The 23,556-nt window shown below is 21.5% G+C and overlaps 8 protein-coding genes across 8 annotated transcripts; 5 read left to right on the top strand and 3 right to left on the bottom strand.

The window, feature by feature from the left end:
• Nucleotides 1-7,065: 7,065 nt before the first annotated feature.
• On the bottom strand, nt 7,066-7,947 carry SRAE_2000068400 (Phosphorylated adapter RNA export protein, RNA-binding domain-containing protein; the record flags this gene model as incomplete). Its single annotated transcript, XM_024651544.1, has 3 exons — nt 7,066-7,098; nt 7,141-7,647; nt 7,690-7,947. 3 exons carry the CDS (start codon nt 7,945-7,947, stop codon nt 7,066-7,068), a joined length of 798 nt encoding a protein of 265 aa, XP_024505211.1.
• A 159-nt stretch (nt 7,948-8,106) lies between these two features.
• On the bottom strand, nt 8,107-9,184 carry SRAE_2000068300 (Immunoglobulin-binding protein 1; the record flags this gene model as incomplete). Its single annotated transcript, XM_024651543.1, has 3 exons — nt 8,107-8,796; nt 8,840-9,046; nt 9,092-9,184. 3 exons carry the CDS (start codon nt 9,182-9,184, stop codon nt 8,107-8,109), a joined length of 990 nt encoding a protein of 329 aa, XP_024505210.1.
• Nucleotides 9,185-11,028: 1,844 nt separating this feature from the next.
• Nucleotides 11,029-13,223, top strand: SRAE_2000068200 (Sodium-and chloride-dependent neutral and basic amino acid transporter B; the record flags this gene model as incomplete). The annotated part of the gene is made up of 4 exons (XM_024651542.1): nt 11,029-11,067; nt 11,123-11,444; nt 11,487-11,902; nt 11,961-13,223. The coding sequence occupies 4 exons, from the start codon at nt 11,029-11,031 to the stop codon at nt 13,221-13,223; spliced, it is 2,040 nt and encodes a 679-aa protein (XP_024505209.1).
• A 195-nt stretch (nt 13,224-13,418) lies between these two features.
• On the top strand, nt 13,419-14,515 carry SRAE_2000068100 (Transmembrane protein 120 homolog; the record flags this gene model as incomplete). The annotated part of the gene is made up of 2 exons (XM_024651541.1): nt 13,419-14,123; nt 14,162-14,515. 2 exons carry the CDS (start codon nt 13,419-13,421, stop codon nt 14,513-14,515), a joined length of 1,059 nt encoding a protein of 352 aa, XP_024505208.1.
• A 4,989-nt stretch (nt 14,516-19,504) lies between these two features.
• SRAE_2000068000 (Hypothetical protein) lies at nt 19,505-20,010 on the top strand (the record flags this gene model as incomplete). Its single annotated transcript, XM_024651539.1, has 2 exons — nt 19,505-19,693; nt 19,735-20,010. 2 exons carry the CDS (start codon nt 19,505-19,507, stop codon nt 20,008-20,010), a joined length of 465 nt encoding a protein of 154 aa, XP_024505207.1.
• Nucleotides 20,011-20,134: 124 nt separating this feature from the next.
• SRAE_2000067900 (RING finger protein 141) lies at nt 20,135-20,845 on the bottom strand (the record flags this gene model as incomplete). Its single annotated transcript, XM_024651538.1, has 2 exons — nt 20,135-20,675; nt 20,733-20,845. 2 exons carry the CDS (start codon nt 20,843-20,845, stop codon nt 20,135-20,137), a joined length of 654 nt encoding a protein of 217 aa, XP_024505206.1.
• A 283-nt stretch (nt 20,846-21,128) lies between these two features.
• On the top strand, nt 21,129-21,558 carry SRAE_2000067800 (Selenoprotein S family-containing protein; the record flags this gene model as incomplete). Its single annotated transcript, XM_024651537.1, has 2 exons — nt 21,129-21,162; nt 21,209-21,558. The coding sequence occupies 2 exons, from the start codon at nt 21,129-21,131 to the stop codon at nt 21,556-21,558; spliced, it is 384 nt and encodes a 127-aa protein (XP_024505205.1).
• Nucleotides 21,559-22,223: 665 nt separating this feature from the next.
• SRAE_2000067700 (Hypothetical protein) lies at nt 22,224-22,490 on the top strand (the record flags this gene model as incomplete). Its single annotated transcript, XM_024651536.1, has 1 exon — nt 22,224-22,490. The coding sequence occupies one exon, from the start codon at nt 22,224-22,226 to the stop codon at nt 22,488-22,490; it is 267 nt and encodes an 88-aa protein (XP_024505204.1).
• Nucleotides 22,491-23,556: the final 1,066 nt, after the last annotated feature.

Below are 23,556 nucleotides of genomic sequence, written 5' to 3'. Positions count from 1 at the left end.
CTGATATAAATGTATATAAATTTTTTTTATGCTAATTAATGTTTGATATTTCTTATTCATCTTTTCTTATATTACAATTAAAAATTATTATTACTTCCTTATATATATATATATTATTATTATTATTCTTTGACTTTACCTTAAACTTATTATATAAAAAAAAATTTTTTTATGGATAATAATATTATAAATAATAGTAAAAAATATATGCCAAAAAATAAATTAAAAAATCTTGTGATTTATTAAATTTATCATTTATCAAAATAAATATATTCATTATTATTAATATATTCTTGACAAAAGAATTTTAAAAATAATAATTTAAAGGTATTTCTTACAAAAAAAAAAATGTGACATATCAGACAAGGAAAACTTTTTATTTCAAGGTTGGTATTGTTTTGACATAAATATTGTTATTATTTAATTAAAAATAACATTAATCAAGGTGATTATAATTAAAATATATACATATATATCTATAATCCATGCCAGTAAACAATAGAAGACAGGAGACAAAAATGTAATGATGACGGAATTGTTGTTGTTGTTGTTGTTTATGTCTGATATAATTATATATTTCGAGACATTAGTGTGATAGGCAAAAATTTATTTTTAAATTTTTGTCTAAGGTTATTATGTTACCTTAAATTTTATTAATGATTATATTATTTGTCATTGTCTAAGGTCAATAAACATATATCCTGGTATTATTAAATTAAATATAACAATAATAATAATAATTATTATTAAATAAAATAAAATATAAACAATTTTTTTTTTAATTTTATCATTTATAATTTTTTTTTTGATCAAAAAGCATTAATTATTGAAATGTTTATAGATTATATATGTGTAGTAATAATTTTTTGATATAAAGAATAAATTTAATATAAAATAGTCAGAGAAAAATGTCTCCAAAAATAAATAATTATATCTTTATAGTTTTATCACCAAGATAGACTTCAAAAATTTTTTTTTCCAGACTTTGATATTAAATTTCGCTAATTGACCAAGGTTATTTTATCACATATATTGATATGAAAAATAAAGAATAAAATGTAAAAGAGAAGATTTTTTGTTTCAAATGGTGTACAATATATGTCTGGGTTGTTGTTTGATAGTAATGGAGGACATCAAGAAGAGTTGAGAAGAAGAGGAAGAAGAAGAATGAATAAATTATGTTTGATTGTAGAACAAAGAGACATAAAAAAGAAGGTGCTTGCAAAAATTTTTATCATTAAAAAAGATAAGTATTTGAATATGCAGATGTGTCTAAATGATCATTAAGAAAATTCAATGGGTAATTTATCATTTAAGGACATATACTAAAGAAATAACTTTTTTTTTTTTTAAACTTAAGGTATTTGAATAATTTAATGGGTTTTTGTAAAAAATGATTTATGTTTAAAAATTTTTTGTCTTGCAAGAAAGTATTTAATTTACACTTTTTTTTTTGATAATCATTATTATTGACTTTTTAGAAATATCAAAAAGAAATGACGTATAATTATATTAGAAGTAAAAGAATTAAATACTAAACCATATTAGATAAAAAAAAAATTTATCATTCGTGAACTACATAAAAAGTAAGTGATTACACGTCTTGTCATAATTTTTTTTTATTCACTGATAGTAAGAAAAAAGTTGTATAAACAACTTGTTAACCTTTTTCATTTACATTTCAAAAATCTTTTTTTTTATGATTAATAAAAGTAAACAAAAATGATTTATCTTTTAATTACTTGTTTTTTTTGTTTTTTTTTATAATATAATTTTTTAATAATGATAATCATTATATTTTATTTTCTGATTAATGATTATTTTAACATAAAAATTATTTAATACTTTTAAGCAATTTAAATTATATTCAACAACTTTTTTTTTTCATTCTTTTAATTAGCATATATCTTTTTTTTTTTTTCTATTTCGATAAAAAATGCACTTTTAAATTAAAAAAAAAACATATAAATGTTATTAAAAGAAGACAGGATGATAATTTATAATGAGTAAGAAAACAAATTGTTTACAAAGATTTAATGTAACTTTTTAATATGATTATCTAAAGATGATTTATAGTAATGATCTTATCATAAAAATAAGATCTTTAATTATTCTAATTATATTAAAATATTCATTTTTATTGTTGGTAAAGTTCAAAATATTTATACTTATTTTTTTTTATATATATTTAAATGGAGTGATAGAATATATAACATTATTTTTAAAAAAAGTTTTCTTTTACAATTACAAATTTGATAAATTAAAAATTAGCATAAATGAATAAATATATATTATATATATTTTATTTTAATTAATTTTTTTTACTATAAACTAAAATATAACAATATTTATAAAATATTATTGTAACAACTTTTATAAATATATAATACAATGTTAAAAAGTTAATTAAGAAAACAAAAAATTTTTTATTAAATTGCATTCGATTATTATAACATATAGTAATATTTAATTCAAAGATGATATAATAAAATTTATAATGATAACTACTATATATATATATATATATATATGTATGTATTGATGTATATATGAGAAATTATTTAAAATTATTACAAAAAATAAAAAAAAAAAATATTTTATACATATAATATTATATATAAAAATATTTTTTAATCAATATTTTTTTTTCTAATTTTGGTAAATGATAATTACATCTTAACCTTTTATATTTTATACTTCTTATATATATTAAATTTTTATCATAAATGTATTAAGTGATAAATTAAATATATTTTTAATTTGTTTATATTTATAAATATTTTGTACATATTAAATGTATATTTTTTAAGAAAGAAAAAAAAAATTTTTTACAGGTTTTCTACTAATGAATGGCATTTAATTAGAAGTGAAAGTTGTTTCTACCTTGTAAATGTCATTTTTAAAAGATATAAAAAATTGAAGTACTTTTATATCATTCTTTATTTGGATGGAGAAAGTGTAATGTTTATAATTTTTGTGATATTTAAAATACAGTTTGACCTTAAACTTGTTTTTTTTTCTTTTTTTTGATAAAAACCAGAACTTTTTTTGAAATATAAAATGAGTTAATTGTATTTTTACAATTATTTTTAATTTAAAATATTTTTAATATTTACGAATGTTAAGCTGATCAAAAAGCATATTTTTAGAGAAATAAAAATCTCCTTTTTTTAAAAATACTACTATTAAAATTAAAAAAAAAAAGAAAGAGTTTCTTTTAATTTAAAAATTTTTTTAAGAAATCACTATAACTACAGTATCCAAGATGATATTAAACAAATAAATAAATATGTACATACAAAATTTTTTGTAACATTTATTTTCAATTATAATAATATATATTTTATATTTATAACAAAAATATTTTACTCTTCTCCTTCCTGAAGGTTGTTGGTATAAAAAAATTTGAAAAATGTTAAATAAATTATGTATTTACACATATAATACTAGTCTTATTACAGAATATTGGTAAAAAAAATACTGGTATAGGGAAACAGGAAAAAAAAGAAAGTTTTTAAGATGGTTAGAAGTTTTGTGGTATACGATGGAGAAAGAAATATACAGAAGACATTTAAAAATGGGATACATACATGAGGAGAGATATAAAAATAATTGTAAGTGGTTGATCAAAAAAAATAAATTCATAATTGTTTTTAAAAGTTCATCTTTTTATTTAAAAAGTTTTTTTTACCTCATAAACTTTTAGAATAAGATGTTTTGTGAAACTGTTTGAAAATATTTTTTGTTTCTTTAAAAAATCAAAAATTACTAATAACTTAAAGTTTTGAAGATTGCTTAATTTATTAAATAATATTAAGCTCAGTTTTTTTTTTAATTTTGTTATTTTTTTCAAAAAAAAAATTATAATTATATTGTAATTTTAAAGTATTATCTAAATACTACAAAAGATTCATTATTAAAATTTAATCAGAGAATAATCATATTTTTATTTATAACATTTTAATTTTGATAAAGTTTTTTTAAGAATAAATTACTCTAAAAACTTTCTCAAAAATAAAATTAACATTTTTTAACTAAATTTGATTGAGCTTTACGTGTAAGTTTATTATTTGTCAAAATTTTAAAAAAAAATTACGATTGAAAATCAGTCAAATAAATTTGTTTAATTATAAAGGTTTTTTGAAACATTAAAAAAATTTTTTTATCAAGTAATAATAAAACAAATATTATCAGGAGAAATGTTAAGAAGAGAAATATCGAATATATAATGGAAATAGAAAATGAAATTAAGGATCTTTAAAACATAATAAAAAAAAGATAGAAGATTGATTTAATATTATTTACATTAACAAGAAATGAAATTAGTATAAAATAGCTTTAATAATTTATTAACATTTTATTTAATTTCAAGTACATTCTCAACAAAATAAATATTTAAAATTCATTAAAGAATTTAGTTTTAAAAAAATATTACAGATGTAAAATTTATATTAAATGATAATTTCAAATGTTCCTGTGCGATAATTGATAATGGAAAATTAATGGCAATTAATTTAATTAATATTATTAATTAACAATAGTTTTTTTGTTCTTTGTCATTATTATTATAATACAAATGTTACTTTTTTTTTATTTTTCAAGTTTTAAACATTAATAAAAGGTTGTCTTTTTTTTAGCGATAAAGTTTTATAAATTTATATATTAACCCATTAGAAAGTAAGGTTGAAAAATTCTATTTTTTAATGTTATATAGAAAAAAATTTACTAAAAACAATTTTTTTTATTGTTTAAAAGTTTTTACGCTATTATAAACATAATTAAGGTTTCTTTATTTACTAAATTTAGAAATAATTAAATCTTTTGGAAATACAATGAATATCTAAATTTTTTACATTTTAAAGTGTTCAATATATATCATTATACAATTTCTCAAGAATACTAATATTTTAATTTGGATCAAAGTATCAAGTAAGTTTAAGCAACACACATAATTTTCTTATTTTATATGCTACTTCAAAAAATCTTAAAAAAATAAAGAATAAATTTGTATTTAAATAGTTTTACAAATTAATATTTGAGCAAAAGAATTGTATATTAATTGATTACTTTAATTTATTTATAGAAGAAAATCAAACTACTATGAAAACACAAAATTTTATGTTTAAAAAAGTCTTCATTTTCAAAATTTAACGACCATCAAATATAAGAATCTTTTTAGATTTACATGCTACTAGATATTGTATTAGCTAAATTAATAAAAATTCATAACATTTTATTTCTATATTACTAGTTACCTGATAATAAATTCATTATTTTTGTTTTAAAAATGACTACATTTAAAAGTGTAAACTTTATTTCAATATAAAATTTTATAATTAAAAGATGAATATAATAATCAAAGTGTTGAAAAGTTATATTTACAAAAAAAAATGTTATTAATACGTGACAAAAATTACTATATCCTATATACAAAGGAGAAACAAGTTGTGAAAAATTACTTTCGATTTTTTTAATATTTAATAAATTTTTGTAACATTAAAATTGCGCCAATAACAAAAAGTGTAATCTTATTTTTAAAAAAAAATCTTTTATACAGATATTTTAGCATAAAGTATAAAAAAGAACAAAATTAGCATCTACTATAAATTAATTGTTTCAAATGATTTTGAAATGAAATTTAGTCTAGGGGTAAAAAAGAGTTGAAAAAACCTTTTTTGATGCTAATGTTTTGTGAATAATAATTTTTAAAAAAGATATAAGCTAAAAATTGTTGAATGTATTAATTTATAACTTTTTTTTTAAGTTGAAAAAAAATATCTCAAAATTAGCTTTTTAAAGAGCAAAAAATTTATTTAGAAATTGTTTTTGGTTACATTTTAATAAAAAGTCTGTGAAAAAAAAATTGATAATTTAATACATGAAAAATTGAAAAAAGTAAATTTTATTTAAAAAGTGTATATTCAAAAATGCTAGTACTATGATATTAATTAATTTTTTTTCCTATAAAAACACATAATTATGCAAAAAATATTTAAGGTAAACTTATTAATCATTATTAATTACAATAAAATTATTATAAAATATAAATAAAATAGAAGTTCCGTTTTTAAAGTTAATTTATAACTATAAAAAATAACAAGACATAAATATTACTACACTACATTCTTAGATGTATTTCAAGTAAAATGATTTACATTTTTGAAATGTAAAATATATATAAATTTAACTTAAATTTTGTAACTAAGCAATGCATTTAAAAATATTACAAAAATAATATTTTGAAATTTCAATACAATATTGAAAAAATTTTATCATAAAGTATATATAAATACAGAGATTTACATGATTTTTATTTTTTAGATATAAAGAAATAATAATTTTAAAAATATTAATTAGTAAATAGTTGTCTTTCGGCATTTTTTTTTATTATTTTTAAATCTTTTCAAACTATATTGCTATATTTTATTAGAATTACATAACATTTTAAAAAAAGACTTGAGACAATATGAAATTGGGTCAATTTTTTGATATTTACATAATAAAGAAAAAAAAAGATAAAAAATAGGAAAAAAAAGAACAAAAATAAATATCAATGATACATTGAAAAATTCCTGTAATATTTGTAATTCTTTTTAAAAAACAGTATTACTATAAAGATAAAAAAAAACCACCAACTTTATCCTAATTTGTGAAAAAACAACATCACTGACTTTAAATTAGACTATTTTAAATAAATTTTTTTATCATTATAAAATTATTACAATTTAAAAATGACAATTAGTAACAGCAATCACGATTATAAAAAAAATATAAATTATTTTGTTTTTTTTTTTCTATTCTATTAAATTAAAATTTAAAACTTTAAGAAAAACTAAGCAATCAGCTAAAATAAATACTTTTTATTAAATTTATTTTTACAACGAAATAATAATAATAACAGTTAGAAATATAGTTCTTATCATTGGAAGAGAATCTTTTCTTAAGACTGATCCAATCTTTTTAACTGATTTGAACCGAACCAAACTATAAATACTCCTTTATATATGTTGTCGTAGCACTGCCTACTAATACCACTAGTTCCTTAGCATTATAGTCGTTGTCTTTTCAGTTTTTTTTTGGTGGATTGATAATACATTTCTATAAAAAAATATAGAAAATATGATTAATTTATAAACAAACCTTTTCCTGTTTAGTAATATCAGGGTGATTCTTGAGATGATAAATGTAAATTCCCCCTGGTGATCTTCTTCTTCTTTCATCTAGTGTTTTCATACCACCATTTATCTCAGTTTGGCGAACCATTTCAAAAATTTCACGACATCTTTCCTGACCAAGAACACAAACAGATCGTTCAATTAATTCTACACATCTTTCAGAAAGTCCCTCGGCTAAGGCTTTAATAAATGTATCGTTATCACAAGATTCTGGTAATTTATATAGAATTGTTTTGTCTGCATACCTCTCCGTCTTCTGATTATTAGGATTAATTTTGAAAGTACCTTGATTATTTTTTGCATACGGTTTCTTTGTATAACCTTTTTTTTTATCATTATGTTTGATACTACCAATATTCTGAAGTTTTGTACCCGAACCAATAACACCAAATTCTTCCTCAACACCGTTGTCTACTCCAAAATCACTAAACAAATCAGCGCAAAATTTTTTTTTATCAAATATTAACGTTTCCTAATAAAAATAATTATTTTACCATATATATTATAAACTTACCTTTTTTTCTTCATCAGATATTTTAACATTCTTAGGAATTGAATAACTTTCAACTTCTCTTGAAAAACCTTTATTACCAATTAATGAAGTCGCAGATGTTCCTTCTTCTAATATTTGTTCAGTTATAACATTAGACCATAAACTACCACCATCAAGAGTCTTTTTTATTGCTGTAGATCCTAAATCTAATTCCATATCACATTCTTCATCCTCATCAGACCAATCATTTTTTGTTTGCCTAGGTTGGGTAAAAGCCATCAAAAAAAAAAAAGAAATAAGTGAAACCTAGAAAAAATATGTTTGAAAATTTTTTGTACAGTAGAAAAAATATATTAAATGAATAAATACCATTGTTAATAAATATAAAAAAAAATATTTTTTTTATTAATTATTTATTGTCAGTTTATATACAATTATTTAACCCCTATTGTAGGTATTTCCCCATCCAGAACGATGATAATCAGTATACTCATCCCAAGCTATCTTCTTTTGCCTCCTAGATTCCTCCTCATCCTCATTCAAATCATCATCTTCATCATCATTGTTTGAGGTATTAGGAGCTGTTCCAGTATTTTGTTTAACATTAAAATGACCTTTTGTATCCATTTCACGATACCATTCATCAACTGTAAGTGTTGGAATATTTTTATAACCCATTCCAAAAACTTTTTTTTGTTCTTCATTTCTTACAATACGATAGGTTGACAATTTTACTGGAGGTTTAGGTTTCTCCTCACTAATTTCACCTCGCTTTAATTTTAACATATGTTCTAATATACCAAGTTCCTCGTCAACTTTCTCGAGATCCATCATTGCTTTAAAAGCAAAAGTTCTTAATTTTGCTAAAATAAAGTTTCTTTGAGATACTTCATCTAAACCACCAGAGGTTGAAGCTTCATGCTCAAATTCCAATAATTTCTCTTCAAAATTTTTATACATTTGATGTCTTTTAAGTATTCGTTCCCTTCTTTCAGATGGAGTTAATTTATCTTCTTTTGATATAGAAGAACTATCAGAAGGTTCCTCCTCTTTATCTCTAAGCCAGGGTAAACTGAAACCAATAATATAATATATACGTAGGTGTTCAAGATATTCTCGTAAATAAGTCTAAAAAAATATAGTTATAAATATAAATAAATATTTAATTTACCCTAACATTTAATAATACATCCATCCTTTTTTTAGGATCAGTAGCTCTGATATTATAATAAGCAGTTCCTATTAAATATGGTAAAAGAAACATTTCTAGATTTGTAGCAGATATCTCATCTATCTGATCATTTAATGATATAATATCTTCTATCTCAAGATTATCCTTTAATTTTTTCATTTCTACAATAGAATTTTCCAAAAAATCCTTGAAAAATTAATAATTATATTAAGATGTAAATAAAAACTTTACTTGTTTGTCAGAAAAACTACCATCTCCCTTGAGTATTAAATCTCTGTATTTTTGAAAAACTTCTCTAACACTAAAATCCCCAGTTTTTTCCATGTTACAATAAAAATATTAGTTTTAATATAATAATTATGTAAGAGTAAACAATAGTGAAATGATAGAAAAGTAAATGTGATGAAATATGTTTTCTCTTCAAGATAATTTACTCCACCTGATATATTTTTCTCCAACGCTAATCTTTTCAAGATTTTGCCAGAATGCAAAGTTTTACTTAATCAAGATCTATTTCTAATAAAATTTGGATTCAAATTTGTTTATGCTTTCTAATTAAAAGAATTGTAAATCACAATTTAATAAGTTGCGTTTTATGAATTATTTCTATGAAATTAAATTAATGAAATTTTTTAAACAAAAAATTTTGAGAAATAAAATGATAACGTTTTTTCAAAACGAAGATAAAATTTAATTTACAAAAAAAAATTATTTTTTATTTTTTTTAATTAGATTTTTCTCTTTATAAAGTTAATAAAAAGAGTAAAGATGTTATTAAATAAAAAAAAAGATTTTATTTTTGTTTACAAGTTTTTTTTTATGTAAACTGTTTAATATTAACAATACATAATAAATGAAATTTATTAAAATTTGATTAGGTGATTTTAATTATAATAAGTATTTATGTTATAAGTTTAAAAAATAGCCAAAGTTTTAAATATCGATCGTTTTTTTTAATTGTAAATTTTAATTATCTCTATATCATTAGATGTTTTGTAAACTTTTAAAATGATGAAAAAAAACTATTTTTTTTGTAGATTTACATTGATTATGAAAAATATTTTAAACGATTTTCTTTAGAACTATCAATATATTATCAAAACTTATAAAATAAAATGTTTTTTTTTGACTTTTTTATTACTGATAATAGTCAAATTATAGTTTTTTCGTTGTAGGATAAAAAAAGGAATAATGGTATGAAATTTTTTTATTTTGAGTAAGTACTAACCAAATGATTACCGCTTAATTTTTTTTCCTAAATTATTTATGCCTTTTCTTTAAAATTGAAAAAAAAAATTCTTTTAAAAGTTTCTCCATCATTTATCAGATGTCAAAATTATTATTAATTTCTAAAAATAAACTTCATTTATTTTTAATTTACACAGTAAAAAAAAGAGAGCGCTAACTCTACAATAAATCTCATGATTTTAATGTTTTTTTAGATGACTTGTTGTAGGTGTTATTTGTTTGATAAAATTATTTATTACTATCTATTAGGTTATTATTCTGTCACTTTTTGTAATTTACTATAAAATTTCTACTATGTAGTTTATCTGAGTTTTATGGAACGAGTAGTTTGTAGTTTCTGTGCTCTATTTAGTTATTAGATCTTAAGGAATTATATAGTAACTTTTTAAGATAAACATATTTTTCTATTCTCATGTGATTAATTATACATTTCTTGCTCCACATGTATATATTTATAATATTATAGATTATAGTAAACATATACTTATGATTTTAATAAATATTTATAGTTTTCTTTTTATTTATATATATATATATTTTTTTTTTTTGCGTAAAGAAATTATTTAGGTGTCTCTTATAATAATTAATTATACTATTTTATTTTTAGAAGAATAATATAAGCTGTTTCTTGAAAAGTGAATGTATATATATCATATGCTGATGGATATTTAATTTATCAAAGGAAAGTTAACTGGTGGTTTGATATGACATATCTTTTTAAAAATAAAGATAGGAAAAAGAACGTCGTCTATAAAGTTTAAGCATCATCAACATCAAAAGAAAGTTAATAAGATAGAGAGGGAGATGTTAATAATTTTGGTTCTAGTAGATATATCTCGTTAGTTTGTTAAAATTAATTGTGTTTTAAAAGTTGATAACAGTATTTTTACGTTTTTTATCAAAATATCTTTTTGGTGAAAATGGTGGATGGTCGTATATTTCCACCTTTTATTGATAAGGTTAGTTTTGATTAGTTGATATTTTTTTAATTAATTTTTTTTTTCTAATTTATAGGATGATAGTGAGTATATTCCTGAGGGTGATATCGAATATCCTTTTGAGGATATATCTGGATCTGGTGATGAAAATAAGATAAGAGGAAATTGGTCATCTAAAGCTGAATACTTGTTGTCAGTTACTGGGTACATTTTTGGAATAGGAAATTTATATCGTTTTCCTTATCTTGTTTCAAAATATGGAGGTGTTTCTTTTATGGTAATCTATTTTATCATGTTTTTTCTTGCAGCACTTCCAGTAGTCTTTATTGAATTATCAATAGGACAATTTATATCACTAGGAGCTTTATCAATATGGAAGGTGGTTCCTTTATTCAAAGGTATTGGCGTGTCAATGTTATTTATATCATTTTTTTTTGGAGTTTATTACAATATTATAGCATCTTGGGCAATTTATTATTTTGTTAATTCATTAAAGTTTCAATTACCATGGGCAACATGTGTTAATGGGTGGAATTCAAAAAGTTGTAGTGTATGGAATAGAGATTTTCTGGTAACATGCACAGAGATGAATGGAACTGTCTTGTTGAATGGAACTTGTTCTAATAGTCTTGTTGATATAAATACATATGGAAATCAATCATTAACAACACCAAGTAATTTATGGACAACAAGTCAGACGATGCCTGCATTAGAATATTTTCATAATCAAGTTTTAATGATTTCTAGTGGTATTGATGATATTGGTATTATTAATTGGCAATTAGCAATTTGTCTTCTTATTTCATGGTTGTTTGTATTTTTGTTCCTTTTTAAAGACATTAAGTCAGCTGGAAAGGTAAGAATTAATTTAATTAACTTACACATTGTTGATTTAATTATTATTATTATTTAAGACTGCTTATATTATTGTAATTTTACCTTATGTATTGTTATTCGTTCTGTTTGTTCGTTTTCTTACTTTACCTGGTAGTTTTGTTGGATTGAAACATTTTTTTAAACCTGATTGGAATGTACTCAAAAATCCTATGGTATGGGGACAAGCTGCAATACATGTTTTTTATTCATTATCATCATGTTCTGGGGGACTAATAACATTATCATCCTATAATAGATTTCACAATAATGTTTTCAAGGATGTTTGGGTACTAGGTTTGATTGATCATGTAACGTCACTTATGACTGCTGCTTTAACATTCTCTGCAATTGGATTTATGTGTTATGAAATGAATATTAATATAGATGATTTTCAATGGAAGACAGGTTTACAATTGATTTTTGTATTTTTTGCTGAAACATTATCAAGATTACCAATAGCTCCCTTTTATGCTGCTTTATTTTTCTTACTTGTATTTCTAATATTACTTTCAAGTCAGATATTTGTTGTTGAAACTATTGTTTCATCTATTTGTGATCAATTTCCTGAAAGATTAAGAAAAAATCATCGCCATGTTTTGACTTTCATTGCTGTTTTATTTTATTTCTTTGGTTTACCTTTATGTTCATCATGTGGCTTGTATTGGGTTTTACTTTTTGAGTATTACATTTGCCAATGGCCACTCATAATAATTGGTTTCTTTGAAATTATGTCATTGGCATGGATTTATGGTATTGATAATGTTTTAGATAACATTAGATGGATGATAAAATTTTACCCTCCAATATACTTAGTTTGGAAAATAGTTTGGAAATTTTTAACACCATTTATTTTTTTAATTATTTTAACATTTACATGGATTGAATTTAAGCCTATGTATTATGAAGAATATAGGTATCCATATTGGGCTAATTTAGTTGGATGGGGATTATCTTTAATGCCAATACTTTTTATACTTTTATGTGGAATAATTCAATTTTGTTTTATAAAAGGTAACTTTGCAAAAAGATGGAGAGAAGTTTTATGTCCAGAAAATGATTGGGGTCCTGCTTTAGCTATTCATAGGTCTGAGTATTATCCTTTACAAATACCTGAAGCCCGTGGTTTATTAATTCAAAAAGCTGAAAGAATAAAAAGTGAATCACCAAATAATTTGTTAAAAGAAAAACAAAATAGCATTGTTACTATAAATAATAGTACAAATATTGGAATAAAAAAATCACCTACACCTTATACACAATCACCTCAAAATCCTTTTATAGATAGGGAAACAGCAATATAATAATCATAATAATTATTAATAATTTTAAATTAAATATTCTTTAATTCTCGTGCTTTAATTTTCTTTCTGAAATATTTTTCTGTATTTATTGTAAATATTTATTATTATTTTAAAAATATTTTAACAATTTGGTATAAACCAAAAAATATTTATTTTATTAATTAATTTTATCATTTTAAAATTATATTTATAGGTATGAGTAAAAACATTACAGAAGCTGTTGAAGATTGGGATAGTGTACAGAAAGAACTTGTAGAAGCTGAAAAAAAACATGTAAATTATATGTCAATATTACGTGATCTTAAAAAACTTCAAGATGAATGTCTTAAACATACAAAACACATTTCTAAAAGATTAAAAGATGTCACATCTGAAGTAAAAAGTATTAAAGGAAACACCAGTTATAAATTATCTGATGAAGAATCCGAGAAAATTAATAGTATTATTTCATTGATTCCTGAAACAACATCAAAATTAAAGGTTATGGAGAGCGAACTACCTGCAGAAGGTAACGGATGGTACCTTAATTTAATTTTAGGAAGCAATTTGAAACTTAAGCTTCTTACTGGTGATGAAAGATATGATTATAAAAAAAAGTATGAAGAGTTTAAGATAAATCTTTCATATATTTTAATAGTTATGGTTATCTTAGCATTAGTTTTTCCATTCAGAGCTATGGATGCTTTGTTAAATTTTCTTCTTGTTTGGTATTATTGTACATTAACAATAAGAGAATCTATTCTTCGTGTCAATGGTTCACATATTAAAGGATGGTGGTTATTACATCATTATGTTTCTTGTGTTCTTTGTGGTATTACATTAACATGGGCTAATTCAGAATGCTACAAAGATACTAGAGTTTATTTACTTGGATTAGTTTTATACGTTGCATCTGTTCAGGTTAGAATTTTTTTACTTTTATTATCTTTTTTTTTTAGATAATGCAATATTCTTATCAAAGTGGTTGTCTAAGGAGACTTCATGCACTTGGACAAAGGCATTGTATGGATATAACTGTTGAAGGATTTGTTTCTTGGATGTTTAAAGGATTAACATTTCTAATACCATTTCTTTTGTTTGGATATATCCTTCAGCTTCTAATAGCTTATGAATTGTTTTCTCTCTACAATCAAGAGAAATGTAATCGTGAATGGCAAATTATAGCTTCAAGTTTTGTCTTTTTCACTATTGGTATTGGAAATATTCTTACATTAGGTAGAGTTATTTATAAGAAATTAAAAGAACCTACTAATCAAAGTAAAATACTTAAAGCCAAATCAAAATATTGTTAACAAAGAATTTATATCTTTGTTTTTCTATAAACTCTTATGAAAATATTTTTTAATGTATTAATTTGTAGTTGTATTGTAATATAAAAATTTTTTTATGTATTAAAGAGTTCTGAAATTTATAAAATATGTGTCATTTATTTATATTTAAAATCATATTAACATTTTTGTTTATGATTCATAGTAGAATTATGATTCTATGATGTTAGCTTTTTCAAATATATGAATAATTTTATAGTAAAAAAGATGATTAACAAAAGTACATTATTTTATTTGATAAAAATAATAAATTCTATTGGTATTTTGATGAATGTTATTTATTTATTAATAATAAAACAAATCTTATGAACCACAAACTTAAATATACTTCTAATAAATAAATAAATTAAATTTTAAATATAAAAGTAATAATAAAAAAGTAAAATAACATACACATGTAAATAAAATTTTAAATAAAGTTATTTTGAGTCTGATATACAAAAATTAAAAAATCTTTCTGATTTTTAAAAACAAAGCAACTTATATTTTGTAGCTTCTAAAAATTATGAATAATTAAAAAAGGTACGTAAAATTAACCCTAGATACAAAAACGAAGAATAATTTTAAAAAAGTTTGAGTTTCATAATTCTACAAAAAGTTATGAAATTATCTCTATAATTTTAAAATATTTTCTTTCAATAGAAATTTATCAGCCTAATTATTTTTCTAGAAACTTCTATAATTCAAAATATGATAAAATTCAAAAATATAAACAAACAAAAATAAAAAAAAATAATAAACTTAAAATTGGATATGCAAACTCTCTTTAAAATTATATTATATAATTTATTTCAAAAGTTCTTAATATCCAATTGCTGTTAAATAAAAACTTTGGTATTTTTTTGTGTATAATCCATTATCATCACTTTCTGTGTCTTAAGAATAGTAAATACAGAAACATTTTCTTAATACAGACTATATATGAAAATTTATTAAAAATTGATTGTAGAAAATTACTTGTATTTATTTTCACTTTGAAATGAAATATAAAAAAACACAAAAAATTTTCTAAAATATTCATTGTATTCAACTTTTTAGTATCTCAGCAAATACTTATCCTATGAAGATGTGATTAGTTTTATTCGATTTCTATTCAAAAGTTGGTCTAGATTATTAATTTTCATAGCTATAACTTTATTATTTTCATAGATTCAGAAATTAGCTAAAAATATTCTAAATTGCTGACTTTACCTCTAAAACTGTGACAAAAAATAAACAACTTTTTTTTGAATTTGAATATGCCACTATATTCATTCGATAGCCCTTGAAATGGGATGAATTTTGAATATAATCAACAATATTCTAAAATTGATAGTTCAGGAGTTATAAGGATTCAAAGATGAAGGGCGAAATTGTGGAATATTTTTTTTAAATCTCGACTTCCATGATAAAATTGTAATTTTTAAAAATAAATACTTTATTCTAGATCATTTTTTTACGAAAAATTCATTCAGCCTATTTACAACTTTATAGGACTTCTAAAAATAAAGTTATGATAAGAAATATGTTTGAAAAAAAGTTTTAAGAATTTAGTGATAACTCAAGTTAATGAAGTCACAGAACCATGAAACCAAGTGCGCTGGGCTTCTTTCATAATTTAAGGTATACCCTACGTTGAAAATATTTTTAAATTTTCAACCGTTCTTGAAATACTGTGCCTGGTACTTTTTCGCGCGCAATCCATTGTCACCATTTTTTTTTATTTCGAAAGTGGTTAGTGATATAAAAATATTTTGAAGGTAGACCCTATATAAAAACTCATTAGAAGATGATTGCAGAAATCTGATTGTATTTATCTTCATTATGAAGCGAGATATGAACAAAGGCGGAAATTTTTCTAAAATATTCATTGTTCCCGACTTTTCAGTATCTCAACAAATACTTATCCTATGAAGATGGGACTAGTTTCATTCGATTTCTATTCAAAAGTTGGTCTAGAAAAATAAATTTCATAGCTATAACGTTATTTTTTTCAGAGGTATAAAAATTGGCTGAAAAGTTTCTAGATTTCCGATTTTACCTCTAAAAATGTGAACAAAGAAAACCATCTTTTTTTGGAAATTAAATATGTTACTATATTCATTCGATAGCCCTTGAAATGGGATGAATTTTGAATATAATCAACAATATTCAAAAATTAAAACTTCAGGAGTTATAGGGATTCAAAGATGAAGGGCGAAATTGGGGAATATTTTTATGTTAATTTCGACTTCTATGATACAATGAAATATTTTACAAATAAACAGATGATTCTAAATCAGTTTTTTACGAGAAATTCATTAAGCCTATTCACAACTTTATAGGACTTCTAAAAATGAAGATATGATAAGAAATGTGTCAAAAAAAAAGTTTTAAGAATCTAGTGATAACTCAAGTTGATGAAGTCACAGGTCTATGAAATTTGATGCGCTGGGTTTATCTCATAATTTAAGGCATACTCTACGTTGAAAAGATTTTTAAATTTTCAACCGTTCTTGAAATACTGTGCTTGGTACTTTTTCGCGCGTAATCCATTGTCACCATTTTTTTTTATCTCAAAAGTGGTTAGAGATATAAAAAAATTTTAAACGTAGACCCTATATGAAAACTAAATAGAAGACGATTGCTGAAATCTGCTTGCATTTATCTTGATTTTGAAGCAAGATATGACCAAGGGCGGAAATTTTTCTAAAATATTCATTGTTCCCGACTTTTCAGTATCTCAGCAAATACTTATCCTATGAAGATGGGACTAGTTTCATTCGATTTCTATTCAAAAGTAGGTCTAGAATATTAATTTTCATAGCTATAACATTATTATCTTCAGAGATATGAAAATTGGCTAAAAATTTTCTAGATTTTCGACTTTACCTCTAAAAATGTGACCAAAATTAAACAACTTTTTTTGGAATTTGAAGATGCGACTATATTCATTCGATGGCCTTTGAAATGGGATGAATTTTGAATATAATCAACAATATTCAAAAATTAAAACTTCAGGAGTTATAGAGATTCAAAGTTGAAGGGCGAAATTGGGGAATATTTTTTTTAAATCATGATTTTTATGATAATATTGTAAATTTTAAAAATAAATACTTTTTTCTAGATCACTTTTTTACGAGGAATTCATTGCTGCTATTCTTATTTTTATAGGACTTCTAAAAATGAAGATATGATAAGAAATAAGTTCAAAAAAAAGTTTTAAGAATCGTGTAACAACTCAAGTCAATGAAGTCACAGAACTATGGAACATAATGCGCTGTGCTTCTTTCGTAATTTAAGGTATACTCTACGTTGAAAAAATTTTAAAATTTTCAAAAGTTCAAGAGATATGAAACTTGGTACTTTTTCGCGCGTAATCCATTGTCACCATTTTTTTATATCTCGATAATGGTTAAAGGTATAAAAATATTTTGAAGGTAGACCCTATATAAAAACTCATTAGAAGATGATTGCAGAAATCTGATTGTATTTATCTTCATTATGAAGCGAGATATGACCAAGGGCGGAAATTTTTCAAAAATATTCATTGTTCCCGACTTTTCAATATCTCAACAAATACTTATCCTATGAAGATGGGACTAGTTTCATTCGATTTATATTCAAAAGAAGATCTAGAATATTAATTTTCATAGCTACAACGTTATTTTTTTCAGAGATATAAAAATTGGCTGAAAAGTTTCTAGATTTCCGATTTTACCTCTAAAATTGTGAAGAAAAAAAAACATCTTTTTTTGGAAATTAAATATGTTACAATATTCATTCGATAGCCTTTGAAATGGGATGAATTTTGAATATAATCAACTATATTCAAAAATTGAAATTTCAGGAGTTATAAGGACTCAAAGTTGAGCGGCGAAATTGGGGAATATTTTTAAACCAAACTCGACATATAGAGTCGATTAAATTTAAAAAAAAATGATTCCAGAACAATTTTTTACGGAAAGCTTATTGCAGCTATTCTTAAATTTATAGAACAATTACAAATTGAGATATGATAAAAAATATTGCTTGAAAAAATTTTAAAAACTGTACTATTAACTCAAGTTAGATTCTTTATAGAAGCATAGAACTATATGCACTGGACTTCTTTTAATTTTTATAAAGTAGTCTACGTTGAAACTTTTTTCTTATATTCAACTGTTCTTGAGATATAATGCTTGACATTTTTTTAGGCCTTAATTTATCTTTATTCTTTTTATTTATTTCAAAGATGGTTAGAGAATTAAAAATGTTTAAAAAGTAAACCTTATATGAAAATTCAAAAGTTGACAGCAAAAGTTTGATTTTGTTTATCTTTTTTTCTGAAGCAAATTTTGATCAAACCTGGAAATTTTTCTAAAATTTCACTGTTCTAGACTTTTCACTAATTTAACTAAAGATTATCATTTGATAATTAGATTAGAGTCAAAAAAAACTTCTAAAAAAGTTTATTTTTATTAATGTTCTTTATAACTTAATTCTTACTTTTTTATTTTAAGATTTATATATTGATCTAAAAACTTTATAAATTTCTTTAGACAATTTTCTTCACTTTTTTTATTTTAATATCATTTATTTTTTTATAAAATCAAGTTTAATAGCTAGCTTAAAAATTTTTCTTTAAATTTCTGTTTGTAATGTTTTAAAGTCTTTATCAAAGTTTTTTTTTTCATGCTGATGCATTTATATTTATACATATGACAATATAAAAGAAATAAGCACAACATAAAATTTGAGCATTATGGTATATAATAGATTATCACTTTACTTATGTATGACTAACTTACAAATAAGAAGATTAGAAATACCATATTAGTATAGAAATGTTCATTAAAATGTTATTATTTTTATATATTATTTTTAAAAAGTATTATGATAATAGTAATTATATTTTTAATATTTATTGAAGTAACACAATGCCAGATAAATAATAATTATTGTCCGTTGTACCAGGATTTTTATTATAAGCCAAATACATGTAATTATCAAGTTATGAGGACAAATGTTAGCAAAATTTATTGTCCTGAAGTTTCATGTTTATATGCTTCTGGATATATTCAAGTGTCCCGTTTTAAAATATTTGAAGGAAAATTTTATGGTTGTCCAAGTTATTTACGATATATTGGAGCTGTTTTAAATATCGATAAAGAGATATTTGATTCATCAATTCAAAACTGTGAGGTTTGTTTTGTTGTCATTTAAACTATTTATTTTTTTAATAGGAAGTTAATTCATGTATAGAGGTAAATTATAAATTACCAACTATTCCCGATGAAACTATAATTGATATGACAATATGTTGTAACAGTAGTAATAATCAAAAACTTTATGACACTCCTCCAATCTTAACTGAACCATGTAATTCAAACTTTTCAATTAAAATGTGTGAACAATTTTTTTTACCATTTAGTAATAAATTTAAAAATAATTCTAGTAAGGATAAAAAAACTAATAATTTTATTATATTACTTTTAATTTTAATATTTCTTAATATTTAAAAAAAAATCAATGTCTATCGATGATAAATTTTGTTAATATAAAGCATTTAATTTTTTTAATAATAAAAAATAGCAAAATCGAATAAAATGATAGCACTTATTTACATTTATATACATTTTAAAATCAATCAATTTTATCGTGACTATCAACAATAGAAAGCATGTAATTTTCAATTTCTGAATCTTCTGGTAAATCGGGTATGCTCCATAAATCTTCATTACCATCCTTTTTAAGTTCCTCTCTGCAAAGAGGACAATAATTTTTGTCTGTTTCTTTAATTTTTTCAACACAAATTTCACAAAATGCATGTGAACAAGGTAATATAACATCTGGAAATCTATCAAAACATATTAAACATTCACCATCTTCATTTGTTGTCCCACCACCTATTTCAGAACGCCACATACAATCCTTCATGTATGCTGAAATACAAGCATCTTGAGTCATAGATTTTCCAGAAACATCAACTGTAAACATAATACTATTGTAGATACGAACAAATTGTCGAAATGATATTATTCGATGTGAGTTTGGTTTAAGAGTTAATAGATTTATTTTCAAAACTAAAATTTTTGTTGTAAACTTCCATAATATACAATTTCTATGCCCTTTTTGAATATAAAATAATAGATAATTTTTATTTGAATCAACAATAAATTGGCATCTAAATATATAAATTAAAATAATTGATAAATAGATGTTAAAAAAAACTATAACTTACTTATCATTAAGCTCTTCTACCATTCCCTTTAATTGATCCCATGTTACATTTCTAGGTTTGATAAATTTATCAGTGTCATATCCTTCATCTAAATGTGAATTTTCGTTACCCATAAAGTTTTATATAGAAAATATTTGAAAATAATTAATTATTTTTATAAATGTTAGTGTGTGTGTTGTGTTTATTATCTGTCTGTTTAAAAGTATTTCATATCTTGTGATGGTATACAACACCAATAACATATCAGGATATCGTGTTAAGAGGATTGTTTTTATATTTGTGTTTTTTTTTAGATCGCTCATAAATATTAATTTGTTCTAATTATAATAAAAGTTAATCATTCCTCATTTTGAGTTATTTATTGGTTTTTGTTATTAACTTTATATATTATTCTAAATGTATACTTATATATATACTTTTTTTTTGTATTGTAAGTGTATTTTTTTTTACTTTTTTTTATATAGTATTTTTTATAGTATGGTTTTATCTCAGAATTTATGGATGGTATTTGGTATTTAGTTCTGTAATTTTGTATTATATATATGTAAAATATTTTAAAAAAGTAATTGACGAATACATTGAAAAAAAGAATTATGAAAAGATAAAAAAGTTTGATGATATGGTGAATGAGAAATATTTAAAAAATCTTCAAGAAGCAAGAAAGAGAGTTCAAGAAATGTATGAATTAAAAAAATCAAAGTACAAAGAGGAAGAAGATAATCAAAAAAAGGCTGAATTAGAAGAAAAAATTCATACTCTTGATGAAAAAATTAATAAGATGACAAAACTGAAAGGATTTGAAGGAGTTGGTCATAAAGTTTATTAATATATAAGTTAATTTTTAACCATAAATTTTTTTAAAAAAGTTTATTCATGATACTAATTATTTTTTTTATAAATATTAAAAAAATTTCTTTATAAAAACATTGTAGAATTAATAATTTTATGAAGAATCATAATATAGAGTAATAGAATAAATAAAATTTAGACAGCATTTAAGTATAAATTTTTATTTTATAGTTTGAATTTTAAGCTAACAATTTTATGTTAAATATATTTTAATCAACCATTTAATATTTATGTAATTACTCTAATATAAGTGCAAGATTATGTTTTCTTTTAAAACATTATCTTTGATTTTATATATTTTTAATAAATTAAAGTCATTATTTTTTTTAACGTAAAATATACAAAATCTAGAGTAACAAACATATTTTAAATATCAATGTACTTGTTTAAAAAAAAAGTAGTTATATATTTTTTATTAATTAATAAATAAATATTCATATGTTTCATAATAATATAAATTTACTTATGGCTAAAAAATTTTATGATTATATTTTGCATAAAAAATTTTTTGACATGCTTTTTTATAAATTTAAATATATTGTATATTTAAAAAAATAAATTTTTTTCCTAAATTATTTAATATAAAAAAAAATTTATTCACAAAAATGCACAATTATTTTAAGCTTTTTTTAAAGGTTATCAATGGCTGACAAGAGTGCTTATGTTCCCCCAGAAGCTTTGTCTGGAAGTGGAGGTTTAAAAAAAGATTCAAGTGATGTTGATTTGGATGATGTTGATTTTTTTGCTAAACCAGCAACACAACCAGATAAACCAAAAGCTCCACAACCTGTTATTACTCCATCAATACCTCAACCAGTTAAAACACAACCAGAACCACCTAAGAAACCAACTATTGTTTATAAAAAAGCATCAAATTATCAGAAAACATTTGCTGGAACAAAAAAATGAAGATGGGCAAAAAATTATGAATACTATCATATAATGTTTTGGGTATCTCTAATTAATGTAATTTATAATTTTTTTTTTATTATATTAGTTAAATAAATATTTTACGGATAAATGTTAGAATTTTATAAATTAAAACATGGAGTTTGAATAAATTTATTATTAAATAAATTTAATTAGAAAAAGTTATTAAAAATTAAAGTAACAAGTTGTATTTTTTTATCAAAATATTAAAATATGTAATAATATAAATAAAAATAAACAAAAATTATTAATTGTTTTATTACAACAAACAATACTAAAAATATTATAATTTTATATAAATAGAATATTTAACTTATTGACATAATTCATTTTTATCCTTTTTATATGTTTATTATTTTTTTTTATAAGTTTTTAAAATTATATAAAATTAAAATAATAATAACAATTTTAATTTTTTTATTTAACTTTAATCAACTTAAAATTTTAATAATATTTAAATTTTTAATATAAAAAATAAGAAATGGTAATTAAAATTAATATAAAATTTAACTCAAAAATTATTTTAATTAAAAATTTTATAACACAAAAGTAAGATATTTAAAAGTTTATATTTATAAAAATTTTAAGAATATACTTGTGTTTTGAGATATTTTTAATAAACTAAATTAAAAATGACGTATATCTTAATTATTTTAAATTTAATTTATCTTGATATATAATGATTTTTGATTCTATTTTTGCTTTATTGGATATAATTTATCAGTAACAAATTTTTTTTAAAACTGTTATTTAATTTTATATATAAAAGAAGAAGTTATTCATATTAATAATTACATTATACAAAACATTGTAAATTATAAATATTAAAATATTTTATTAATGATATATAATTATTATATTTTCTTGTATTAAATGTTTGTAAAATTGTTTGTATCTGTGAAATCAATATCATTTTATTATAATAAAAAAATATTTTATAGTTGAAGCGATATAAAAGTAAAACATTATTCAATTTATTGATTATTATAATATTTTAAAAGCTTTAGTTATCTTTTATAGTAAATTAATTTTTTATTTTTTTTAA

Source organism: Strongyloides ratti, assembly GCF_001040885.1.
Source record: "Strongyloides ratti genome assembly S_ratti_ED321, chromosome : 2".
NCBI classification, from domain to species: domain Eukaryota; kingdom Metazoa; phylum Nematoda; class Chromadorea; order Rhabditida; family Strongyloididae; genus Strongyloides; species Strongyloides ratti.
This window is presented reverse-complemented; position numbering and strand designations above follow the sequence as displayed.